Genomic DNA, 22278 nt, shown 5'->3' on the forward strand with positions numbered 1-22278 from the left:
ACTAGAATGATTTGTTCCATCTTCATCCACCACAAGTCCTTCTTAAAGAAAGCAATAACTTCTCATTACAATTAACGAATATATTTCTTCTTCTCTTTTTTTCTTGGCCCGGAGTTCAGGCTGTTTATTATCCTCAAAGTAAACACATCACCAAGAGCAGGACAATTACTATCTAACACCAATAACCAAACAAACATTAAAATAACCAACATATAGATATTTAAAATAACATAACCTTTAAAATACCAAAATAAAGGATTTACATCTCTAATACTATTTCATCTTTTAAAATCGGCAATCCATAGTCCATAAAACTTGTGTATTTTCGATCGATAAAAGTCTATAAATGGTAAACACAAATCCTAGTGTAATAATATTAGACCTCACTAAGTCCGATGACATGTAAGTATCTCTCTCATCATGGATTCCCATATATTGTCTAATTTTCATTCTTTCTTTTTGTAAATAAGGAGACTTCAGGAATAAATAAACATCATCATCATCTTTTTCCTCACATAACCTACAAATTTGCAGCGAATTTGTAATGAACATATAATTTACTCACGATGTGTAATGGGAAATCAGAGGGTTTTGAATCTTTTTTAAAACTACCTTGGCACATTTGTTGATCCCCCATCTCTTTCTGAATTTTTCCATACACCTCAACCTCAATGATCTAGGTGGAGTTACTTGGTTGTTTGATCCTCTCCTTCGAAATACCTTTTAATTAATGGAAAAATGCATTCACAGGTCTTTTAGGACAAACCAACGAATCATTCATGATTTTATATAATGACCATTTTTAAGTCAACTATAACCTTATAAGTCAAATAAAGAATCCAAATCAGTGATAGGCAGTCTGGTGTACAAGGTGAAGGAACTTGTTACTAAAAGAAGGACTCTGTCACAAGCCTGGGTCTGACCGAGAGTTCAATTATTTAAATTGTGTTTTTAACGTATTTGGGGGGAATCATACCTTTTGTACCTTTGTTTGTAATCTGCAAGATGTTAGCGCTCTTATGAATTACTTCTCCTTAGTTTGAAAATTCAAAGAGGTTCCTATACCCCTTCAACCAAATAAACTTTTATTTTATCAATACATTTATTTGTCAATCATTTATTCAGCCTACCAAATAATTCAATAGTTTTTTTTGACTATGTAGTTTAAGTCCACAAAAATCTATTTGTATCCAAAAAATATCAATGATCTTACGTAGTTCTTCAACTACGCAAGATGACCAACTTTTGTTTTTCCTGGACAATGCCTAACAACTATACAAATGCCAATTCCTATTGGAAATATGATGTGAATATGTCGTTTATATATATTTATAACGTAAAATAAAATATATACTTTTTAACTTTTTTTAAATTATTACTTTTGTGTCGATGTATAAACATATGTTTTAAAAAAGCAGTTTTATATTAACTGGACAACACTCATTTTTTCGCTTCCCTGCAAACTTTTTCCGCAATGTACCCCAGAAGAAAGGCATTCTACATACTATAAACGCTTCATTAATATAAGTACATTAAATAATTATAGTTTTAATTAATGAATACAATAAAGGTAGTTAATTACAATTAATGATTAATTAATTATCAATCTTAATTATTTATTATATGTGCAATATACATTTTTGAGTATATATGTATATTTTTAAATATACAAATAACTTTTCATTTAGGCACAATAAAAAAACTAACTTTCTCGAGATAAAATAACTTTAGAAAAATGAGCTAGCTCAATGTTTATCAAAAATAACTTTTCTTCTTTTTGTTCAACAACTATCACATTTGGGTAAAATTAAGCAATGTCATATTATATCAAACAAGGACACTGCAAATTAATGAGCACATTTTAGACTCCTTCAATTATTAAATAAAGGTTGGTTCATACAAACGTTTGCAAGTCGAGGAAAAAAGTAAAAAGGCTCCATTTACTTTATTTCTTAACCGATTTTATTAAAATTTTCACAAAATGAACATTATAACATACGTTTAACTTTCAATCAATAAAATCCCCGTTAGCCTGAAAAAATGTCTTATCTGAGAAGAACAAGACAAGATATTTCACAAGAGGCTTCTGTTTTAGCTTAATTAAAGCCTTGCTTCGGGTGGCACCTTTTCTCCCTGTTTGTTTTGGGGCTAAAAGCTGTCCCTCGTAACGCAACTAGCTATATTAACGTAAGTTTTCATTGATTACAGGATGTAGAGATGCACGTGACTCTAAGTCCATTCTTTTAGTATTCGCATTCATCGATTTCCAGGATTCTTCCTTTCCTTTTTTGGGGGGTGCTTCCAGATAAGAAATCTTCCAGGAAATCATTATCGGTGGGTCCTCATCATCAGGCTTGAAACGTTTTCTGATTTTTTTGGAATAATCAACTTCTGCACCGACTGCTTTACTCAAAAATATTTTAATCGCACAAAATAATTTATAAGAACTATCCTATACAAGTGTATATCATTTTTGAATGATATATCAAATACTGAAAAGTAAAATTTATTTACTCATATTTGGAACAGTACAGGGCCTTAAAGAATATTAATATAAAAAAAAGACAGTCTAATAATTATACAACAATGTTATTTCGTAGTAGCTTGTTATGTTTTTAGCATATGAAGATTGAAGGAAAAAGTTCTACAAATACAAATGTGAAATATTTCCAAATAGTATGCATTATCTAGTTCACTTCTATTTATTGCTATCTAGGAACATTGTATCAAATAAATTTCATGTATTATACGACATGTATCTTGTAAAGAATGACTTATAGCTCTCATGTAGATATTTTGCAGGGATGGAGAGATATAAGTGTGGAGTTTAGTTTAAAATAAACTACAGTGCATTTTAAAAAATGCAGAAAATTTAACTAGCCACAAAATGTGTTCATTTCTTAACAATCCTAAGACTGAAAAGGCTAATTCAAGCTTCATTTAAACGAACTAAAATATATGTTTCAAATGATGCCGCATAAGTTAGGATCAGAGTTCTGGTTGACTTTTGAGGCCAAGATGAAGTTGATTTTATTATTATTACCTTAATCAAAATTCAATTGCATGCTGTGAACATATACGAGGATTTATTTGGTGGAAACTTAGCCGAAAGTTGTCATCTGGCCTTCAGGGATATCACGCTGATCACAGAAGGACTCAAGAGGTTTTACATACCTCAGTACATTTGATTGCAATTTATGAAAAATAACAAGGTTTTCTAACAAAAGGGCCTCACATTGAAATCAAAATTTCTGAGATAAGTATTGGACAAAAATGGAAATTAAGCTTGAATGTGCTGCAACTCTCTTGGTCGTTGGAGATCAAGTCAAGAAGTGGGTAAGACGATTCTTATGTATAAAGTGAATGAACTTGTGAAAAGACTTGGTTGGAAATCTGTGTCTGACCTACCGTCCAATCTCATAAACTCCAAATTAAACGTATTGGGAAGAAAATAACTTTTGTCAATATGTTGATAACCTGTAGGATATTCGTGCTCCTATTAATTACTACTCCCTATTTAAAAAATTGAAAGGTATTAGCAAAACAAAGAGACCGATAGTTTTTAAGTGATCTCATTCACCAAATATGTCCCTTATAAAAGTTACAAATATAGACTTATCTTTTCATTTACACTAACTATGAGTTTCAACAATTTTCACATTTCTACATATCAATATTCAACTATTTATTTCCTTAAAGTATGTGCACATTCATATATAAAAGAACGGATGCAGCAACTGTTTTTGGTTTTTAATTTCCAAACTGTTATTTTTCTCTACATTTTCACCATCTCTATATATACATACATAAGGATTTTTTTTTACGGCTACACAATATGAAATTTTTTACATACCTTACAACAACTATTGAAAAGACTCAACTATTAATTATTTTAATATATTTTTGTACAAAGAAATGGATATTAAAAGAAATTTTCTTTTTCTTTTGAAATGAAAATTTAGACTTCAGCTTATTGCGTTAAGCATATACCTTTTGCTATGAGATGATACTCCTAGAATGAGTGACAGCACTACAGACTATAAAGGGCATTTAAAAGTAAAATGAATACTCAATATATTAAATGCAATGCGCACATTTTTTTTTTCTGTTCTTTTTTTGACCAGCTAAAGGTTGTTTTTTTTTCATATTACTAGGAAAGAACAAAATAAATTAAAAGGGAGAGCAAAACGAAGTTTAGCCCATCAACACAAAAACAGTTTAAAATGAGTTTTCTCAATTTGTATCAACAAATTATTATAATTAACTATCTGCGTGGGTTGCAAGTTGCACTTTAAGTACTCTAAATTGATCTTATAGGGGCGTTCAAAGGATTATATTGTCGTTTTGTTTTTAGTGGGGTTGGTTTTTTTTAATTTTTATAAATAAAAATTGAAAAAAATTATAACTTAGTCAGTTACTCACAAAAAATAAATCCTAAGCCGTTTACAAAAAATAAATTTTTTTCAAGAAAAAAGTTCAAATATTAAATATTTTTAGAATAATAATAAAATTCACAGCTTTTTTGCAAAAAATACACTTTTTGGAAAAAAAATTCAACAATTAAATTTCAATTTTATCCATTTAAAAAAATCAATCAAAAATTACATTTTTTGAAAAAAATTATAAAATTTACCGCTATTGACAGAAAATTAAATTTTAGGAAAAAAAGGATAATTAAATTGGGTTTTAATTTTTTAGAAAAAAATTAAAATCCAAATTTTTTTTCCAAAAATAAAATTTTTTGGAAACAAATTTAACATTTAAAAAAAAAAAACTCAAGTATTAATTTTTTTGGAGAAATTAATACATTCCATAGTTATTGACATAAAAAAATTTTTTTTTTTTTTTTAAATCAATATATGAAATTTTTTGCGAAAAAATTATAAAATCCAAAGCCGTTGGCAGAAAATTAAATTTATTGGAAAAAAAATTGAAAGATTAAATTTTTTCGGAAAAAAATTTCAAATATTAAATTTTTATTCAAGTTCAAAAATTTCCTTAATTTGGAGGGAGATGCTTCCTGCCAACGCCCCCATTCTCATAATACAAGAATAAGAAATTGATAGATTTAATGCATTTAAAAGGGGGCATATTGAGGAGAATAAAAATCTCTTTAACCAAATAAAAACTTAATCTAATATTCTTGGGTATTTCATCCCATCCCACAAATTTAAATAATAAGCCAAAAATTTACTCAATTATATCTACGAAATATGGGGCTGCATGTATCTACTAATAATAGGTAAAATAATACATAAGGATTTTCTTTCTAGATTTTTTTTATGTAGAAGATGTATCACTTATTATTTTGATCACATAAAATTAATATTTATAACCACAAAAAAATATTTAAATTGTTTTAATTCAATTCTTTCTTTCATTGAATAACCTTTCTAGAAACAGAAGAAATAGCCCATATTTGGTCAAAAAAAGGAAAGGAGGAAAAAAAGTGCGTGTCGTATGAACTAACAATTTGTCATTACGTATATAAAGGTGGATTTTATTACTAAAAAGGTCATAAAATGACAAAATAAAATACTTCGTATCGGGTGTAACGAAGAAAACTGTACACTCGTAAAAATAATTTTTGTAAACTGTAAATGATTTGCTAAAATTAATTGAAGATTAGAAATTTAAACAGATATTTTGTATTACAAAAAAGTATGTCAGGTATTCAAAGAACACTATATATAATCTGTATTGAACCATTTCCCCAATTCACTGTCTATAATGTAAAAAAGGAGAATGGTAGCCTAGGAAGACTTGGTTAGACATTCTGCCTCTGGCAAAAACGATAAAATGGATCCCAACAGGGGGTTTGGTTTTATGTATATTTTATATCAAACTTTGTAAAAAAAATTTTAAAAAAAAGATTAATTTCTTGAAAAAAATTTCATCGAAAATTAATTATTTTGGGAAAAAATTGGCGAAATTTAACTTTTGCGGGAAAAAAATTATAAATTAAATTAAATTTCAAATATTAACTTTTTTTTTAAATTTCAAATATATACTAAATTAGGAGACCCTCCAACACACTCCCTGCGGACGCCCATGCCCAATGTTCTTTAAAGAACCTGTCAAGGTTAGCCCAATGAAGAGTATTCCGGGTAGATAACCCTTATGTTTCCATGATAACAATACCCGGGATCAGGATGTAAATTTCATTTGTATAAATATATTTATATATGTTTATAAACTATATCTCCAAACAAACAGAGCTTGAATTTTAATAAAAAATTCTTTGAGGCTGCTCCAGTTTACATTTAAAAAGTGGCTCAAAAGCTCTTAGACGACAATGTGTACTAATAGAGTATGAAGAAAAAAAACTGATGCCTTGAATGAGTCCATGATGCCTAAGGCCTTATATATTATATAATGAAAACTCTTCCTAATTGTCGTATATTTAAATTATATTTGTTTAAAAACTGTCAATTTCAATGTATTTATTTTTTCTAGGGCTGGTACAATTTTTTTGTTACACCCAGTATAGCCGAAAAAGTTCGAATCTGTACTAATAGAAGGGTACTCTTGTATTATTTGAATATTTGCTTATCATGAAAATATGTTAATTAGAATGTGTTTTTTATTACAAATGGTGCGCTTAACATTATAATTAAAATGAATCAATATTTGCCTTAGAACGATGAAAGGTCGACATTCTCCTGTTTTGGGATCCCCATGGTATCGAAAGTGATTATCTGAGCAATAATGGATGAGTGAACATGTAGAGCAACTCCTTAAATCCCTTGAGGAATCCCCACACCAAAAACACGAGGGTTCGCCCATGTCTTAAGATGATATTTCCTGTTACTCAAATTCTTTTCAAAAATTTGATTAAATATACGATAGAGTTGGTTGAGTCCCGTGCAGTTAAATCCTACAAACTTCTAAAGTTCCGTCCTTGATATTGTCACTCAAATTTATTCGTTATTTTTTTTAAAATCAGGTCTAGTACTATACTGAGTACTAAGGGTCGTTTCCAAGAATACTACGCCTAGGCCGTATAATTATTACTGACACAAGACTAACGTACGGTGCTGAAGAGAGGGAGATGAATGAGAAGAGAAGAGGATTGCTCCTGACCGGCTTAAAATAAAAAGCAACACTGAATGCACGCTAAACTGAAATTCTTTGATAGTAATGCTGTGTTTTGTTTTTTTAAGCAAAAAAGTGCACGTATGTAATAATTTCTAATAAATACTACACTGCGTATGTGAAGGATGGAAATAGTTTATTTATTTATTTTTACGGGAGGGATACGTTCTGCAATAGTTTTAAACTTATTTATAAATTGCATTTAAATTCAAATATAAGTAATTATTTACATATAAAAAAAAGTCGTTCCCTTAATAATATCCTTTGAAGGATTAGTAAAAATCCATTTCACTAAATAATAACGAATTAAAATTTGTCAAGGATATCAAATAATAATAATATTTATAAAAAACTATTGCTATTACTAATAAACAATTATACTTCCGTCTTTCTCCCCACTCTGCTAAACCATTTATGAGAGGATTTGGTGTACAAGTGTGTGTTTGTTTATTCATATTATTCGTGGGATAAATTATTGTGTGTGTATTAGGGGGCCCTTTCCTTCTATACCTGTGTACATTTAAAGAGGGGGGACGTTTACAGAATGAATTAAGTAGGGAAACGAATCGATAAAGACGACTAAAAATGAAAACGGAAAGCCTTTTTCGTAGGCACTCAAAGTAGTACTTTAAATATCTATTATATTTGATAGACAGGTATCTGGGGCTCACATATCACATCTATAGAAGCATTTACAAATGACTGATACTATTGATATATGTGGCGAATCAACATAAAAACAATTTTGAACAAAAATATTGAAAATTAGTCAATCCTAATTTATTTTTTACCTTCAATACTCAATATTTTATAGAAATATTTGAGTCCCTGATGTTAAATTGATTGATAAGGGTGAACAACTTTATATTTTAATTCAAACCCAATACCCAAAGCGCCAAACAGAAATAAATGGACCGATCTGCCCGAAAGTTGATGTGTGTTCTTCCAAGAGATGCTACTAACTAAACATAACTTCGATACGCGCTAGGAGTACCATCTCTTGGACTTTAAATAAACTTTTGAACCGAACCTCGTATGTATGTTGAATTTACTTCAAAGCTACTTATTATAATAAGATAAATAATATATATGGTATATAGTTGCTTACATTTAATAAACAATGATATTTTAAAAGACTCACGCATCCCCTCCCATAATTCAAATTGAACATCAATATTTAACAGTTTCTACAAAGGATTTTCAAAATAATTAAATAATATTTATTAATAAATAAAGATCACTCTTCTTTTTCCTATAGAAACGCACTTTTTTTTTTTTAAATCGAGTTTGAGATGTATTTGAAATCATTGCTAGACATTTTTGTTGAAAGTTATATGTTGTTCTTTTGCTTAGATTTATTATATAAAGTAAATGTATTCTAAGATATAAGTTATCACTTTTGGATTTTGCATTAGTTTTTCAGTCAAGAAGGTTAACTGATGACTCTCATGCAACATCCATTTAATGATTTGTCCCTAAAGTCACATTGATAATCCAATAATAGTAAGTTTGTGGTCCATCAATACAAAAACAATGAAAAAAATACAAAAAAAAAATTGGTTTTTTTTTACATTCGAGTGTACCATTCGAGTTGCCACAAATATTTGTATTCTTCCACAAATTATAGCACATTTCTATTAGTAGATAGATTATTATCACTCTTTGAAGGACCCGAAAATTGTTATTGAAGAAGCCAAAATTGATCGTCACAATAGAAGGAGAAATGGACTTTATTTGAAAGGGATAATATTGGGGCCAGTCTAAGAATTAAATATCAAATAAAGATTTTATACTATATTTAATATACTTGGGTATACAAACCCGTTCAACAAATTTGAATTAAAAGGCCATAATTAACTCAAATATCGTAATAAAATTTTGGGAGTATTTTTTAGTTGAAGTAAATAAATAAATTGCAATTTTCTCTTTTCTTGATTTTTCTTCAAGATTGTTTTATATTAAAATAGCAAATATATGGTTTAAAATTTCATAATTCCTGTCAGTTTTCGGTCATTTTGGCAAAAGAGATCTTCATAATAGACATGAGCCTGACTCGTAATCCAATGTATGGCTTGACATATCATGTATATATTTAGATTTTTTTTTTGGGTACAGGGGTTGATCATTCAACTTTCTTTTTATGGGGAAAGAAGTGTCCTTGAAACTTGATATTTGCTTAGTCTTTTACATTTTGCAAAGTTTGCTATTTGTATTATAATTTAGTTTGTTCTTAAATTTACCGAAGATTATATAAACAGCGAAAGAACTAATTAAACCCGTATGAGTAATAAAAGGCTTTCCAAAATAAATATTAATGGATCTATTCAAATAATCAAAATTGTATTAGGATTATGTAATATTCATAATACAAGTTAAAAAGGATGACAATTATATGCCATCAAAACAATAAAGAAAAGAAAAGTATTCAGGGTTTCCTCTACAAAATGTACACAATTAATTAATGTTAATTACTTATAATTACAAAAATGGATTTGGTAATTATTTTTTGACATTCTGTTTCAATAATTCTTTCTGCATAAGCAAACAATAACAAACATTTCGTCATCTCGTCATCATAAGTAAGCAAAAAGCCAAAAGGCAGTGCATTTCAGATTTCTTATATGCTGAAGTTGAGGAGGAGAGGATTATGAAAATTGTCAAGTGCTCCAGGATCCTTGATGTCTATTTAATTCTTCAAGCCATTTCATGAATTTTCAACAGGATTAATTCAAAAGATATTCATTTTATGTTGTAAAAACACCGACTATGAGGAGGAGAACTTCACAAATTAAACGTATCGTAATCTGAGGTATTACGCTTCGCAAAATATAAGTAAATCAATACTCTACCTAACTTTTGCATAAATTGTAAATACAAAGAAAAATAGAATTAATATCGTAATACCCGGTTTTCATAAGAATCAATATAAATTATTCATCAGTTGCACAAAGGGAGGTAAGAATATTAAGATCAATTATATTTCTACTGTGATCATTATACAAAAAATAAAAACCTTATTTAATTGTATTGTATTTCATATATATTCATATTAGTACATGTGTTCTCAACCAGCGTAGACTGCAGACACATTTTTTTTGGAGAAAAAAATATAAATGATTATATTTTTTTCATTATGTAATTTCAAAACTCCATAGTCATAGTCAAAAAATTAAATTTTTGGGAAAAAAGAATTCAAACAACACAGCCATTCACAAAGAAATAAATTTTTTCCATAAAAATTTCAAAAATCCACAGTTATTCAGAAAAAATTAATATTTTTGAAAAAAAAAATTGAAAAATCCACAGTTGTTCACTAATAACTTATTTTTGGAAAAAAAAAACATCAAAAATTAAATTTTCAATGTGCAATTTGCAATAAAAAATTTCAAAATCCTATCAGCTTTTCTCAAACAATTCAAAATTTTTAAATATTACGTTTTTGGATAATATGGAATTATTAGCAGACAACAACTTGAAGCTTCAGGTCATCCAAAGCTAACTTTTCTTATTTTTACATACTGGCTGCAAGTTAATATTCTTTTCTCTCAAAATCAAATTGCTGTTGGCTTTCAATAACACCTATAAGGTATAAAGTCAGGATTTTTTATCAAGAGGTAAGAAAAAAATGTACTATAAGGTATAAAAGGTCAAGGACTCTCAAAAATCAAGAGGTAAGAAAAAATTGAAAGCAAATTTCATTGCTACTCTGCGTATCAGCCTCCAAGGGCACCCGTAGGATTATATTTGGGTGGCATGTCTTTTGATTTTTTTTTCTATATTCAAATATTAAAACTTTTTCAGAAAAAAATTAACTGAAAATATTACATTTATTGGAAAAAGAAATAAAAAAATTATAGACATTTACAAAAAATTAATTTTTTTATAAAAAAATTTAAAATAATCAATTTATTAGAAAAGAAATTCAAAAATCTATAGCTTTTCACAAAAAAATTAATTAATAAAAAAATCAAAAATAGACAGTTTTTTACAAAAAAAATTCCAAAATCCATATTTATTATTAGAAAATTTTATTTTTCTGAAAAAAATTTGAAAAATGAAATATTAAATATTAAGTTTTTTGAAAAACAAAACAAATATTAAATTTTTGTAAAAAAAAAGTCAAACATTAAAAATTAAAAATTAAAATCCCTTATTTTTGAGGGGGCTACAACCCTCCAGCCTACTCTTGGGGACACTTCTGACCTCTTCCTGATCCCACCACAACTTAATCACTTACTTTCCCAAAGGTAATTCCAAGTATCTTCCTGAGAGTACGCAGTATACAATTTTTGATCATAATTCAGCTGACAGTGGCACAACTTATATCTAAAGCCCAGCTTATTATTTGTTGTATAAACATGTTGGTAGTTTTACTCATTTATTTGGAAGGGGTGTGCTAGGAAGTGTTTTGGCAAATACAAGTGTACCTTCAGCTGCAAAAGGTATTAGAGTGTACCTTAATAACAATAAGTTGGTAAGTCGGTTTTACCAGATACTAATTATTTTGCAATTTATTCTAAGAAATAAGAAGAAAACTTTTAAATTTCCTTAAGAAGGTCTTTCATGCCCGCGTTTTCATTTGAAAATCTGTAAAATGTATTAAAAATTATTCAGTTGAGTGGAGTTTTTTAAACAGTCAAGTATTAGTAATAATAAGTATATCTTTCAATAATATTACAATAACATTGCTCTAATTTGCTCAATTTATGATTATTTTCAAACATGCTACAAATAAATCAATTTACTCTATTGTTACACCGTACAACGAGAACTGGTGGTATTCCTTTTTCTTCATTTTTACAACTCAGTTATCTTTTCTTTTTTTTTTTTTGGTAAGAAGTATCCTTATATACATTTATCGAATATACTTTTATTGTTCATTAATGCCAAATAAGATTTGTAGACTACAAAAACTATTCACTAAGCTCTTAAAAATAAGATGTTTAATTTATTATCCGTTCATTTCTATAGATGATTAGTTTTTATTTGAGTATATCTATCTATCCTTTATATTCTCATAATTTGACATTTTCCATACATTAAAATATCTAAGTTTTTTTTTCTTTTCTAGCCATAATCTTTTACCCAGGAACTATAGATGAAGTATTGCTTCGTATGTTGAGCCAAAGGAGTATGTCAAGCTTATAGCGTCTCAAAATCTACGAAAGAATGTTTAGTTTATGTAGATATAACATCATTTTGTATCTAATTTATTCACATTCAAGTGTCTACAAAACTTCCTGTTATTTACAGTGATGAAAATGATGGGTATAATAAATATTAAAAAAACGAAAATCAACATGGTAACCCTGACAATTTGAGGAATGTTTTGGAGGAGATCAGCAACAATCAGCTGTCACAAGGAAGAAGGGTGAGAAGGAAATAAATAAGGATATAACCAAGGATTACCTCATTCACCTCTGAGTCCAGAAAGGACTTACAATTATAAGCCTGCAACAAACCCTCAGGGTGACACTCTGTCTTTTATGAGCAGACATTCACGAATGTTCTTTCAGGCTTTGAATATAATTGAATCTGCTTAGGAAAGGATGTTCACTACTCAGGAATTAAGCAATAATAATGACAACATCTAAGGAAAGGAAAATGACTTCTTCAGATTATCAATTCCAAAAAAACGGCATACCTGAAAAAGTTATAGGATTTCCATAGCTGCTCTGGAGTATGCTCCACTTATTGAATCTACAAGAATGGAAGAATATTTCCATAAAATAAAGAAGAGGAAAGTCCTTGTAAAAGTGTCATCTTTGATGAAAGTACTATCCAACCGATTGAGGACTTGGAGTTTATTTTATGTCAAACATTGTTCTTGGAACCGTTGTGTTTTCTAATTTTTACTGTGAAATAATGGGCCAAGAAGTGTATCGTCGTCAAATGCTTATTCAATATAAGGATGAAGAACCTGTAAACTTATGTTGTTTTGAATAAATTTGTGACATACGGGAATCCAATTCTGTCTAAAAAATATCTTTAATGTTTTTTTTCCCACCCCTTTATTCCAGTTATGAGTTTTTTCTCATAATTTTTAATTTACATATATATATATATATTCTTTTTTTTGAGTATCACTCCAATGAATCCTCTTAAGTTTTTCTTTGTTCTTAATTATTAAAAAAAATATTGCCTCTTCGTTTCATTAATAGAAAAAATTAACCTCGATTTCAATTTTACTCGGATATTGATTTCGTTACTTCTTATAGTGGACGATCACAACTTAGTGTGATACATGATATTTTGGAAAGGTTGAGGGTGAGGAGACAAAACAAAATAAGTTGACCTTGAGGAATGACATCCGTGATAAGAGACACTGTGGGGGTATTCCAATACAGGATATTTATAATTGAACTTACTTACATTCCAATTGAGTTTGGGGGATTAGTACACTGATATTACTCATATCATCTTCATTTCTTTCTTATTTATCTTGCGAATTTTCCATCTTCTTTTTTAGAACTTGATAGTAACGATAGTATGACTAGTGTTGAAAATCGTGTGTATTTTGGCCATGTTAAAAAAGGAGACAAAAATCAACAATTTGAAGTATGTTTTGGGGAAGAGCAGCTTAGCTGACATACCATTTAATTAGATAATCAGCTGTGTCAACGGAGTAGAGGGAAAAGGTAATAAACAACAACATTTCCAAGAATTACTTGGATGTCGATTATCAACTCTACTAACTCTGCAACAAATCCTCAGGATTACGCTTCGTCTTTTACGAGCACACACGAATGTCATTTCAGGTTTTAAAATGAATATTGAAAAAGTGGAATACGAAGTTCAGTACTAATGAGTTAAGTAATAATGACAACGCCTGAGGAAAAGAAAATTCATTCTTCAGACTACCAATTTCAAAAAAACTGGCTAGATAACAAATACAACAGATTTTCATCACTAATTGTGGCATGCTCTATCTAGCCAAGCCATGCTTTGAGATCTAAAGTTGTACCAAACAACTTGCCGTTGAAAGATATTTTGTTATACGAAACAATGACAATTTAAGAATATCTTCATCTGCATCTTCATAGGTTATCATTATACTAAAAGAATAAGAACGGACCTTTTGGAATAGATTATTTGGTTTATTTTTGATATAATAACATCTTTTTTAAAAATAATTTTTTAATGATATATTTTAATGACCTCTAGGATCCCGTCTCTTAGACTTTGTGGATATTTAGTTGTTTTTTTATGGGCTTTATTTCACACAAAGGAATATCAAAACATCCATAACATAATGAAAAAATAAATTCAGAGGGAATGCAAAAATAAAAATCATAAATGAATATTCTAATTTAAAATTATCCCCCTCAATTCTAACCCATCATCCCATTGGTATTCCTTTGAAACATAAAATACAGAAAAATAATTTTTATAAAAAAAAGCCAAACATTGAGAGAGCTGGCATTAACACGTAATGGTTACAATCAAAAATAGCCATACAACCGAGTAACATACACAACTCAGCCACAACTAAAAAACCTGATTTAAAGAACGTTCATAATAATAATAACAAAAGACCCAAAAGACGTCGTTTATCACCTCTTTGTCTATTATTCCGAAATTTATCTATTATAGTCTTTAGTTTATGATAATATCTACCCGACCAAGAAGGGAAATATCGAACCAAATCCGAGGGGAAGTCCCAATCTGATGATGAATTTTCCCAAGGAATACGCAAGGAAAAATCAGCTTATCTTGCTGCGGATGCAATAATTACCTCCCTAATTTCCCCAGTACATTACCAGAAGCAAGTCGACTTGCTATTAGTGGTTCAGAACTTAATCATGCATAATTTACTGCACGGATTTCAGGGCTGGAATTCCTTTGCAGAGGAATCCCTAATAAAATATGGGCTTTTGTGTGGTTTGAAGGCAAACAATCCAAGTCCAACAACTCAACAGTATGCCTAATGCCTCTAATACAACTTGACACTCCACGAAAGCATATAGAATTGAATTGTATATCCTCCCACAATCCTTGCTAGATGTATAGAAGAAAATACACTCGGTTGAAACTGGGAACTAGTTTGTAAATTTCTTTTGTTCTCGGACAATTTTAGTCGATTGAACGATTCTTTTCTCCCATATTGGTGGTAGATCTAGTAGATCCGTATATTTTTAAACATGCTAATGCTGCATAAAAACCAATTGTAGGGTTATATGCCATCTTTAAATCCCAAGGTATAGGGCATAAATGCAGTTTGGCCGACCTAAGCAACGGATGTCGAAATTTCCCACGTACTAGTTCAGTTGTTTTATTGGTTTTCATATCAAAAATCGTAAGGAATATATTTACTTATAGCTTCCAATTCTGGTTTTGTAGGGTTTGCATTTAGTACAAAGAAAGATTTTTCCTAATAGATTCCCTTATCACGTCTACTATGGAGCTTGAGTGAGTCAAACGTTGGAGATGATCGCCGTAATAAAGGAAGGAGACCATGTACATAATGTAGGATTCAATAGATGTGTTCCAATCATGATGTATTTATAAAATGAGGAATTGGAGATCACTGATCGCCACTCCTAATTTATTTTAATGACTTTTTAGAAAAATATCAATTTCTTAAAGGTTCTAAAAAAGTGATTTTTACAATATTTTTAAATGGAAAAATTAAGTTATGAATCTTAACCCTCCATATATATGAGGACAATAATCACCTTAGGATAATACTTTTTAAACATTTGAATCCCATCCTTCTTAGATATAATACGAGCTAAAGATGTGAGATTTGTTCAGATGAGGGAGCACGCCCGCAATTGATATCTGCTTCTTCTCTTTCATTCTATTATCTGTTTATTATTGATATCTATCAGCAATGGGGTGTCCTGTATAGGTTTGCCTACGCGTCATACTTTCTCTTTCTATCTCAAAATCAGAGACAGCGACAGAAGATTGTAAAAAAATTCAATTCTCGCAACCTTTTAATAATAAGGAAATACCTTGGTGCGTCATTGGAAGTGAAGAGAAGGATATATTGACGGATGAAGAGAAGAAGGATCTCGACTTTTTCGAGTTATTCGGATAATTAGCACAATGATACCCATTACTTTCATTCAAGAAGAAGAAGTACATATATATGAAATATTATTCCCAAATTGAACTTGTTCGATAGCTTTGCAACTAAAAAAAATTCTTTTGGAAGGATTGTGAATTAAAATTAAACGATAGATTCTTCTCCTTATTTTCCCTTCGCGTTCCTTCACTTGACGTACCAAAGATATTTCCTTATTATTAAAAGGTTGCGAGGATTGAATTCCATGTATCATCTGACGCTGTCTCCGATTTTGAGATAGATAGAGAAAGTATGACGTATTACGTAGAAGTCCATTACTTGAACGTGATCAACGAGTTTCCATTTGCGTACAGCAAGTAGTTGTGCCTCAGCAAGTTGGAAACTTTGTGGAGGAAGAAGGGCTCTGTCGAAAGGGCAAACTAGATCCGGATGCGTTAAATATAATAGCCCAGGCCAATCCCCTCTAGTCCATGATGGTCCATGCAAGAGATCTAGAAGTTTCACACCAGACGTTCCAGAGAGCTATCAAAAAAAGTGGGTGGAAAGAACCTTATGAGGATCCAAAGACCCTTTTTGACACCTGCAATGAAATAACCCCATCTCCTCCGTTGCAAGATTATTTTGAATGAGTTCTTTTGAACTCTTGTTTGACACTTTTTGCCCGAATAATGCCCTGATGCCAACTCTGTCAACTCCACCTTTTCGGTGAATATCAAGAGGAAAGTCTACATTACCCGTAATCCAAACACCAAGGACCTCAAAGCACTGCACTAGAAGGCCATGATAGAGGGCTACATTCTAAGTGGGTGCCAGGGTTTCCAACCCCACCTTGAAGCCATCATTGCTCCTAAAGGTGGCTACGTTAATTATTGAGATATCTCATCTATATAGTATTAATTTTGTTGAAATTCCATTGTTATTTAATATATTATATCTGGTTAAATTTTAAATTCAAAGTGCTCAGATTTTAATGGACCCCTCGTTAATTCCTCATCAAAATTGATAATCACTTATTTTGAATTAAAAATTCGTTAAACAAAATGTATATTTCATAAAAAATGTATCGAAAATGAAATTGTAATATTTTATCTATGATAAATAATAACTTCGATCTTATGGAGACTCAAAACTAATACTATTAAGATTAACTTTTATAAGAAAGTCTATATTTTTAGCAATGCCTTGAGGTGATTTCAATGATTTTAGGAGTAGAAAAGGGATCAAATCCTTTTAAAAAATGTTAAAGCATAAACAGTCTAACTTTGAGTGTATATCAATTATGCTTAGTGTAATAGAATTTGTTTTATTTGAGAGGTAACAACCCCTTACCCCACTTCACAAATTTTATTCAAAAATATATATTCACTTACAGAGGGTTAAAAATTTGTCATACACAATGTAAAAGGCTTGAGAAACATTGCTTTCAGATATTATAATATTATATACACATGTAAATATTAATTTTATAAGTTATTTTAATCCTTTAAGATATTTATTGCACGAATTTTGTAATTAAATTATCCCTTTCATTTCGTAACTATTCAACTACTAATAAGTATATACTATACATAGCATTCAGCTGATCAACAAAAAAAGGAAAATTAAGGTTGTGCATTTTAATTCATCTGTAATTGTCATTCTTTCAATCACCGGGTTCAAAGGTGGTCCGTGGACCTACCTTTAAGTACGCGTCTCGGTCGTTCCAAAGAAGAAAATATACATAATGGATATGGACTTCAAAGACCATTCTAGATACGATGGAGTAATTGTACCAATATAATATTTACTTATCCTCAATCAGTTTAACTCCAACTGACAAATTAAAGAATCATTTTTTTTAATGACAGGATCACCATGTTGGCAGACGGTATTATTTTATACTATGGTATTATTATACAATTACAAAGGAACTGGGAAAACATCATTTATACAAATGGAAAAGGGCTTAACACATTAAAATGTACCTCAGGTATGTAAAGTATTAACCATAGAGAAGGAAATATATTCATTCATAAGCTCATTTGTTAACAAAGAAAATGTAGTAGATAAATAAGGTCGTAAATCGTGAGCATTTTGGGCGTGCAACAAAAAAAAAAATAAACATGATAATCCTGACAATTTGAAGAATGTTGTGAAAGCTGTCGTGACATTTTACCTACAAGGAACTATGAAGAAGTAAATAAACACAAGTTCCACTCCATTTCTATCAAGGACAAAAATTACTCGAATGTCGATCCCCAATTCTATCCGTAGTCCAACAAGGACTTATACAAATAACTTTGCAACAAATCCTCATTCTTACGCTTCGTCTTTGGTGTTCTCCTGATTCCTTTATACTGAAATGATATCTCTTCAAGAATAATAATAAACTCCTTTGAAAATATAAAATTCTTGTAAGGAGTCATTTACATAGATGAAAATAATATGATCTACCAGTATACTATAAAAAAAAGCGGAATTCACGTAGTAACCCTCACAATTTGAATAATGTTTGGAAGAAGAGCTGTCATGAGGTTTCGTTAAAATGACTGCGAACAGCAGTGAGATGAATGAAATAAACAAAAGTCCCACTTTCTAAAAAATGGACATACTCTATTCTCAATTCTACTCCGAGTCCAAGAGAGACTTAAACTTATAACTCTGCAAATAATCCTCAATGAAAAAATAATGATAACAGCTTTAAAAAATAAAAATAAACAGCTCAGTTTGCTCAAACAAAACTTGCATGCTAATAAATGCTTAACATTTACAACTCTATTGATAAGATGCAGGGAAAGAGAAGAGTTGGAAATCAAGGAAAGTTAACACGTTCACAGTATACACGAGTTCATTATCCCAATACGTAGTAATTATTTTTTTTTAAACGGTTAAGTGTCACTCTATAGTTCACTTACATTTTGAGGGGCATTTTTAATTATTTTTTAATAAAAATAAGACTATCATGCGACTCCTTCATGCTATTTAATGACCTTGTTCTTTTAATCAGATGAAAATATTTGTAGTACATACTACATATGGAAAGTTATATTTGATGGTATTTTTCAAATGAATCCATATTAACAAGTTCGGGGCTTTGGTTTCAAAACTATAGACTGGTCAGTGATCTTTATAACTTTTGGTGAACCAAATAAAAGAAAAATTCATTTAAAATTTCGTCAAGACTGATTCTATTCATGAATTTTTGATGACGTCAGTTGGGACTCTAAATTGTGAGCATCCACACAATAACATCATATTATTTTGAATCTGTGGCATCAATCATATTTGTACAACTTATAAACCAGGAGTGGGGAAAAAAGATCTACGATTTGAATACGATGAAATTCTAGTCTACGGTATGGGATCGCAGTCTCTAACCGTGAAATATCTGTCTAGAATAACATATAAATGTAAAGTTATCACTAGTGCGTCTACAGAGAGTAAACCTAAGGATTTCTTTTGGAGTTATAAGTGTAAGTTCTTTTTGGACTCAGGGTAGAATTAGGGATCGGCATCGGAGTAATTCCAGTCCATGTCGTGGCTAGTGGGATTTGTATTTATTTCCTACATCTCCAAGCTGATCGCAGCTAGTCTAATAAAATGCCATGACAGCTAAGCTCCTCTTCTCCCAAACATACTTCAAATTTTCAGGACTTAAGGGTGTAATTTTTAGGTCATATTTTATACAGCTCTAGCTCTCATCTTCAGGGAGTCAATATATTGGATAGTAGGACAAGGGAAAAATGGCATAGCCCTTGTACGTCGGGTTAGTGATTTGGCAAACCATAATTACGGCATTATTTGCCAAACCTTAATTACGTCATTATTTGCCAAACCCTAATTACTGCATTACTCGCTAACACTAAAATATATTATGTCTTTAGATGTCAAGTTTCTGCTTCATTCTTCTGACCAGAGTTCGGAGCGTGGATTGGTTCAAGTAGATTCAGCTCTTTTTAAGCTGTGAACACTTTCCAACATTTATTAAATAATAATTCCATAGTATGAAAGAATTAGCTTACAGAGCTAGCAACTGATTTCCTCCATTTCGAATCAAAAGCTCAAAAATCTTGATTTTTACTTATTCTTTTCTTTAAAAAAGAAAAATTTTGTGTTTAAAATAAGATTTATATATTGTAGAAATTTTTCATTAGGCTAGTAACAACAGTTATGCCTCCAAAATGTCGTACTACAAAACCATAATAATACAAAAGTTGTATAGTTTCTGAACGTTGATTGGTTGCATTAGAATTCGCTGTTGTTAAATCCCAGCAATCATTGAACAATAGTTCCTTAGTTGTGAAGAATTAATTCATTAACAATTGAATTTTTAGGGTCTTTTGGAGGGATGGCTACGTGATACATAGAGTTGATATGTTTGTAAAGAAAAAACTCCCTTTAAAAGTTAGAAAAGAAAAAAACAATTCCTGCGTCTGCTCTTTCAAATATATATGAATTTAAATAGAATTAAAACATTTTCCATACCCTAATTCTATTTTAAGTGTAGAATGTTCTCCTCTTTATTGCAGTAGCTCTTTTACTAAAACAGGCAGCTGCTATTAACAAGCGTTTTAATTCAATAATACTCCATGTCTCACTCCCACCTTCTCCCTGCTTTCTTTTTTCCTTATAAGAATTTCAACTTTAGTGATACAATCAAAGTGTGATATGTAAATCTACAATGGCTTTTTTTTTTGTTTTGTTTTTTTAACCCAGACAATACATAATCGACTCAATTTTATAAGTTGATTAATTATTGTAGAAATTTCATTGACAAATTTGAAAAAAATAAATAAAAAGATGTGTCAAGATTAATTTGAATAAGTTATTTTGAAAAGAAATAAGACAATATTAGTATAAAAAAATATTTTTTTTAAAGTTATTATTGATCTGCTATGATTCGTTTAATGTAAATGATCTGAACGGGGGTTTGTTCTATAATGTGCCGGGTGAGATCTAGAACCGTTTCTACACTTTACAATTAAAAATTCTGACGTTCTAAGTTCCCCAATTGTAATCATTCAGGAGCTGGTTAATATCTATGAAATGTCAGCTGTGATCAGACATTTGTTATTTTTAAATTGAGCTTAGAATGGGTTTGAGTGTCACAAGGTCAGGGTAGCAACTTCAATTCATGCAAATTACACTTAGAGATAGGATAGGTACAGAACCCGGCTACGGTATAGGTAAAATTAATTATTCAAAAATATCAAAGACTCAAAATGGCTTCGGGTATTCGAACTTTTACAGATCCTAAAAAGCATAAAGTATTGCTTAATAAAGATAGGACGAGTCTTGGATATAGATCCGAAGTTCTCGGGTACAATATAGGTAAATTTGAATTCTCCAAAATGATCCAAAGTCTAAGACTCGAATCAGCTTTGGCTACTCGAACTTTTACGGATCATAACAAAGATCCGAGGGATTTTTCGGATCTTAAAAATATAAGATAGTGTCTATATCCCACGTAGCATCTCTTTTTCTCTTGATTAGGGCTTCATTTTTAGGATAAATCTACATGCTTTTTGAGTTGTTTATCTGGAGGAAAAAAATATTATTTAGCTGAAAGCAGGATATCATCTTGGCTGATATTTGTAATAAATAATTTATCTGATTTTTGAGAATGTCCGAAATATAAATAAAAAATTATAGGTTCGGTTTTATTAAAACCTTACAATGTAATAGGCTCAACGTTTTTAAAAGTAGAGGGGCTATTAGTAAAAAGGGGTACTTCAGGTCCGTCTGCAGGCGTGAGAGGCTGTAGCCTCCCCCTACCTCCGAAACATTTATCTGGTTTTATATAACTAAAATTACATGTCAAAAATGTACAATAAAATCAATTTATCGTTTCGAAAAGTATGTTATTCGTTTAAATTTAGTGTCTTTCAAAAAATGATAACACACCCCCCCCGCCCTCCACACACAGACACAAATTATGTGGACGCCTTTCCAATTTTAAGAACAGAGGAAACGGGGTAATTCTTTCTTCGGTGGACAGCCACATGGATTTTTCAGAATGAATTTTTTTTCTTCAAGCAGCTGAATCCTTGAAAAATGATATATTAAGATATTTTAAGATGCCATAATAAATTTAAACACCTCAAGATATAAGAAATTACATCTATTTTGTTAAATTTTATTCCGTGTTAGATGTTGTTGTTTTTTTAAACTAT

At 30.2% G+C, this 22278-nt stretch overlaps 1 protein-coding gene across 3 annotated transcripts in view; it reads right to left on the minus strand.

Moving 5' to 3' along the window:
- Positions 1-22278, minus strand: part of LOC121130131 (SET domain-containing protein SmydA-8) — a 63585-nt gene that overhangs the window by 34085 nt on the left and 7222 nt on the right. For 2 of the 3 annotated variants that reach the window (XM_071893674.1, XM_040725858.2), the window contains exon 2: positions 6635-7086. In XM_071893674.1, coding sequence (XP_071749775.1) covers positions 6635-6786 — 152 coding nt within the window. In that variant the 5' untranslated portion in view covers positions 6787-7086. Of the gene's footprint in view, positions 1-6634; positions 7087-7476; positions 7513-22278 lie in introns of those variants that run through there. The other variant, XM_040725859.2, reaches the window with a different exon arrangement.

This window comes from Lepeophtheirus salmonis, chromosome Z, assembly GCF_016086655.4.
Source record: "Lepeophtheirus salmonis chromosome Z, UVic_Lsal_1.4, whole genome shotgun sequence".
Lineage (NCBI taxonomy): Eukaryota > Metazoa > Arthropoda > Copepoda > Siphonostomatoida > Caligidae > Lepeophtheirus > Lepeophtheirus salmonis.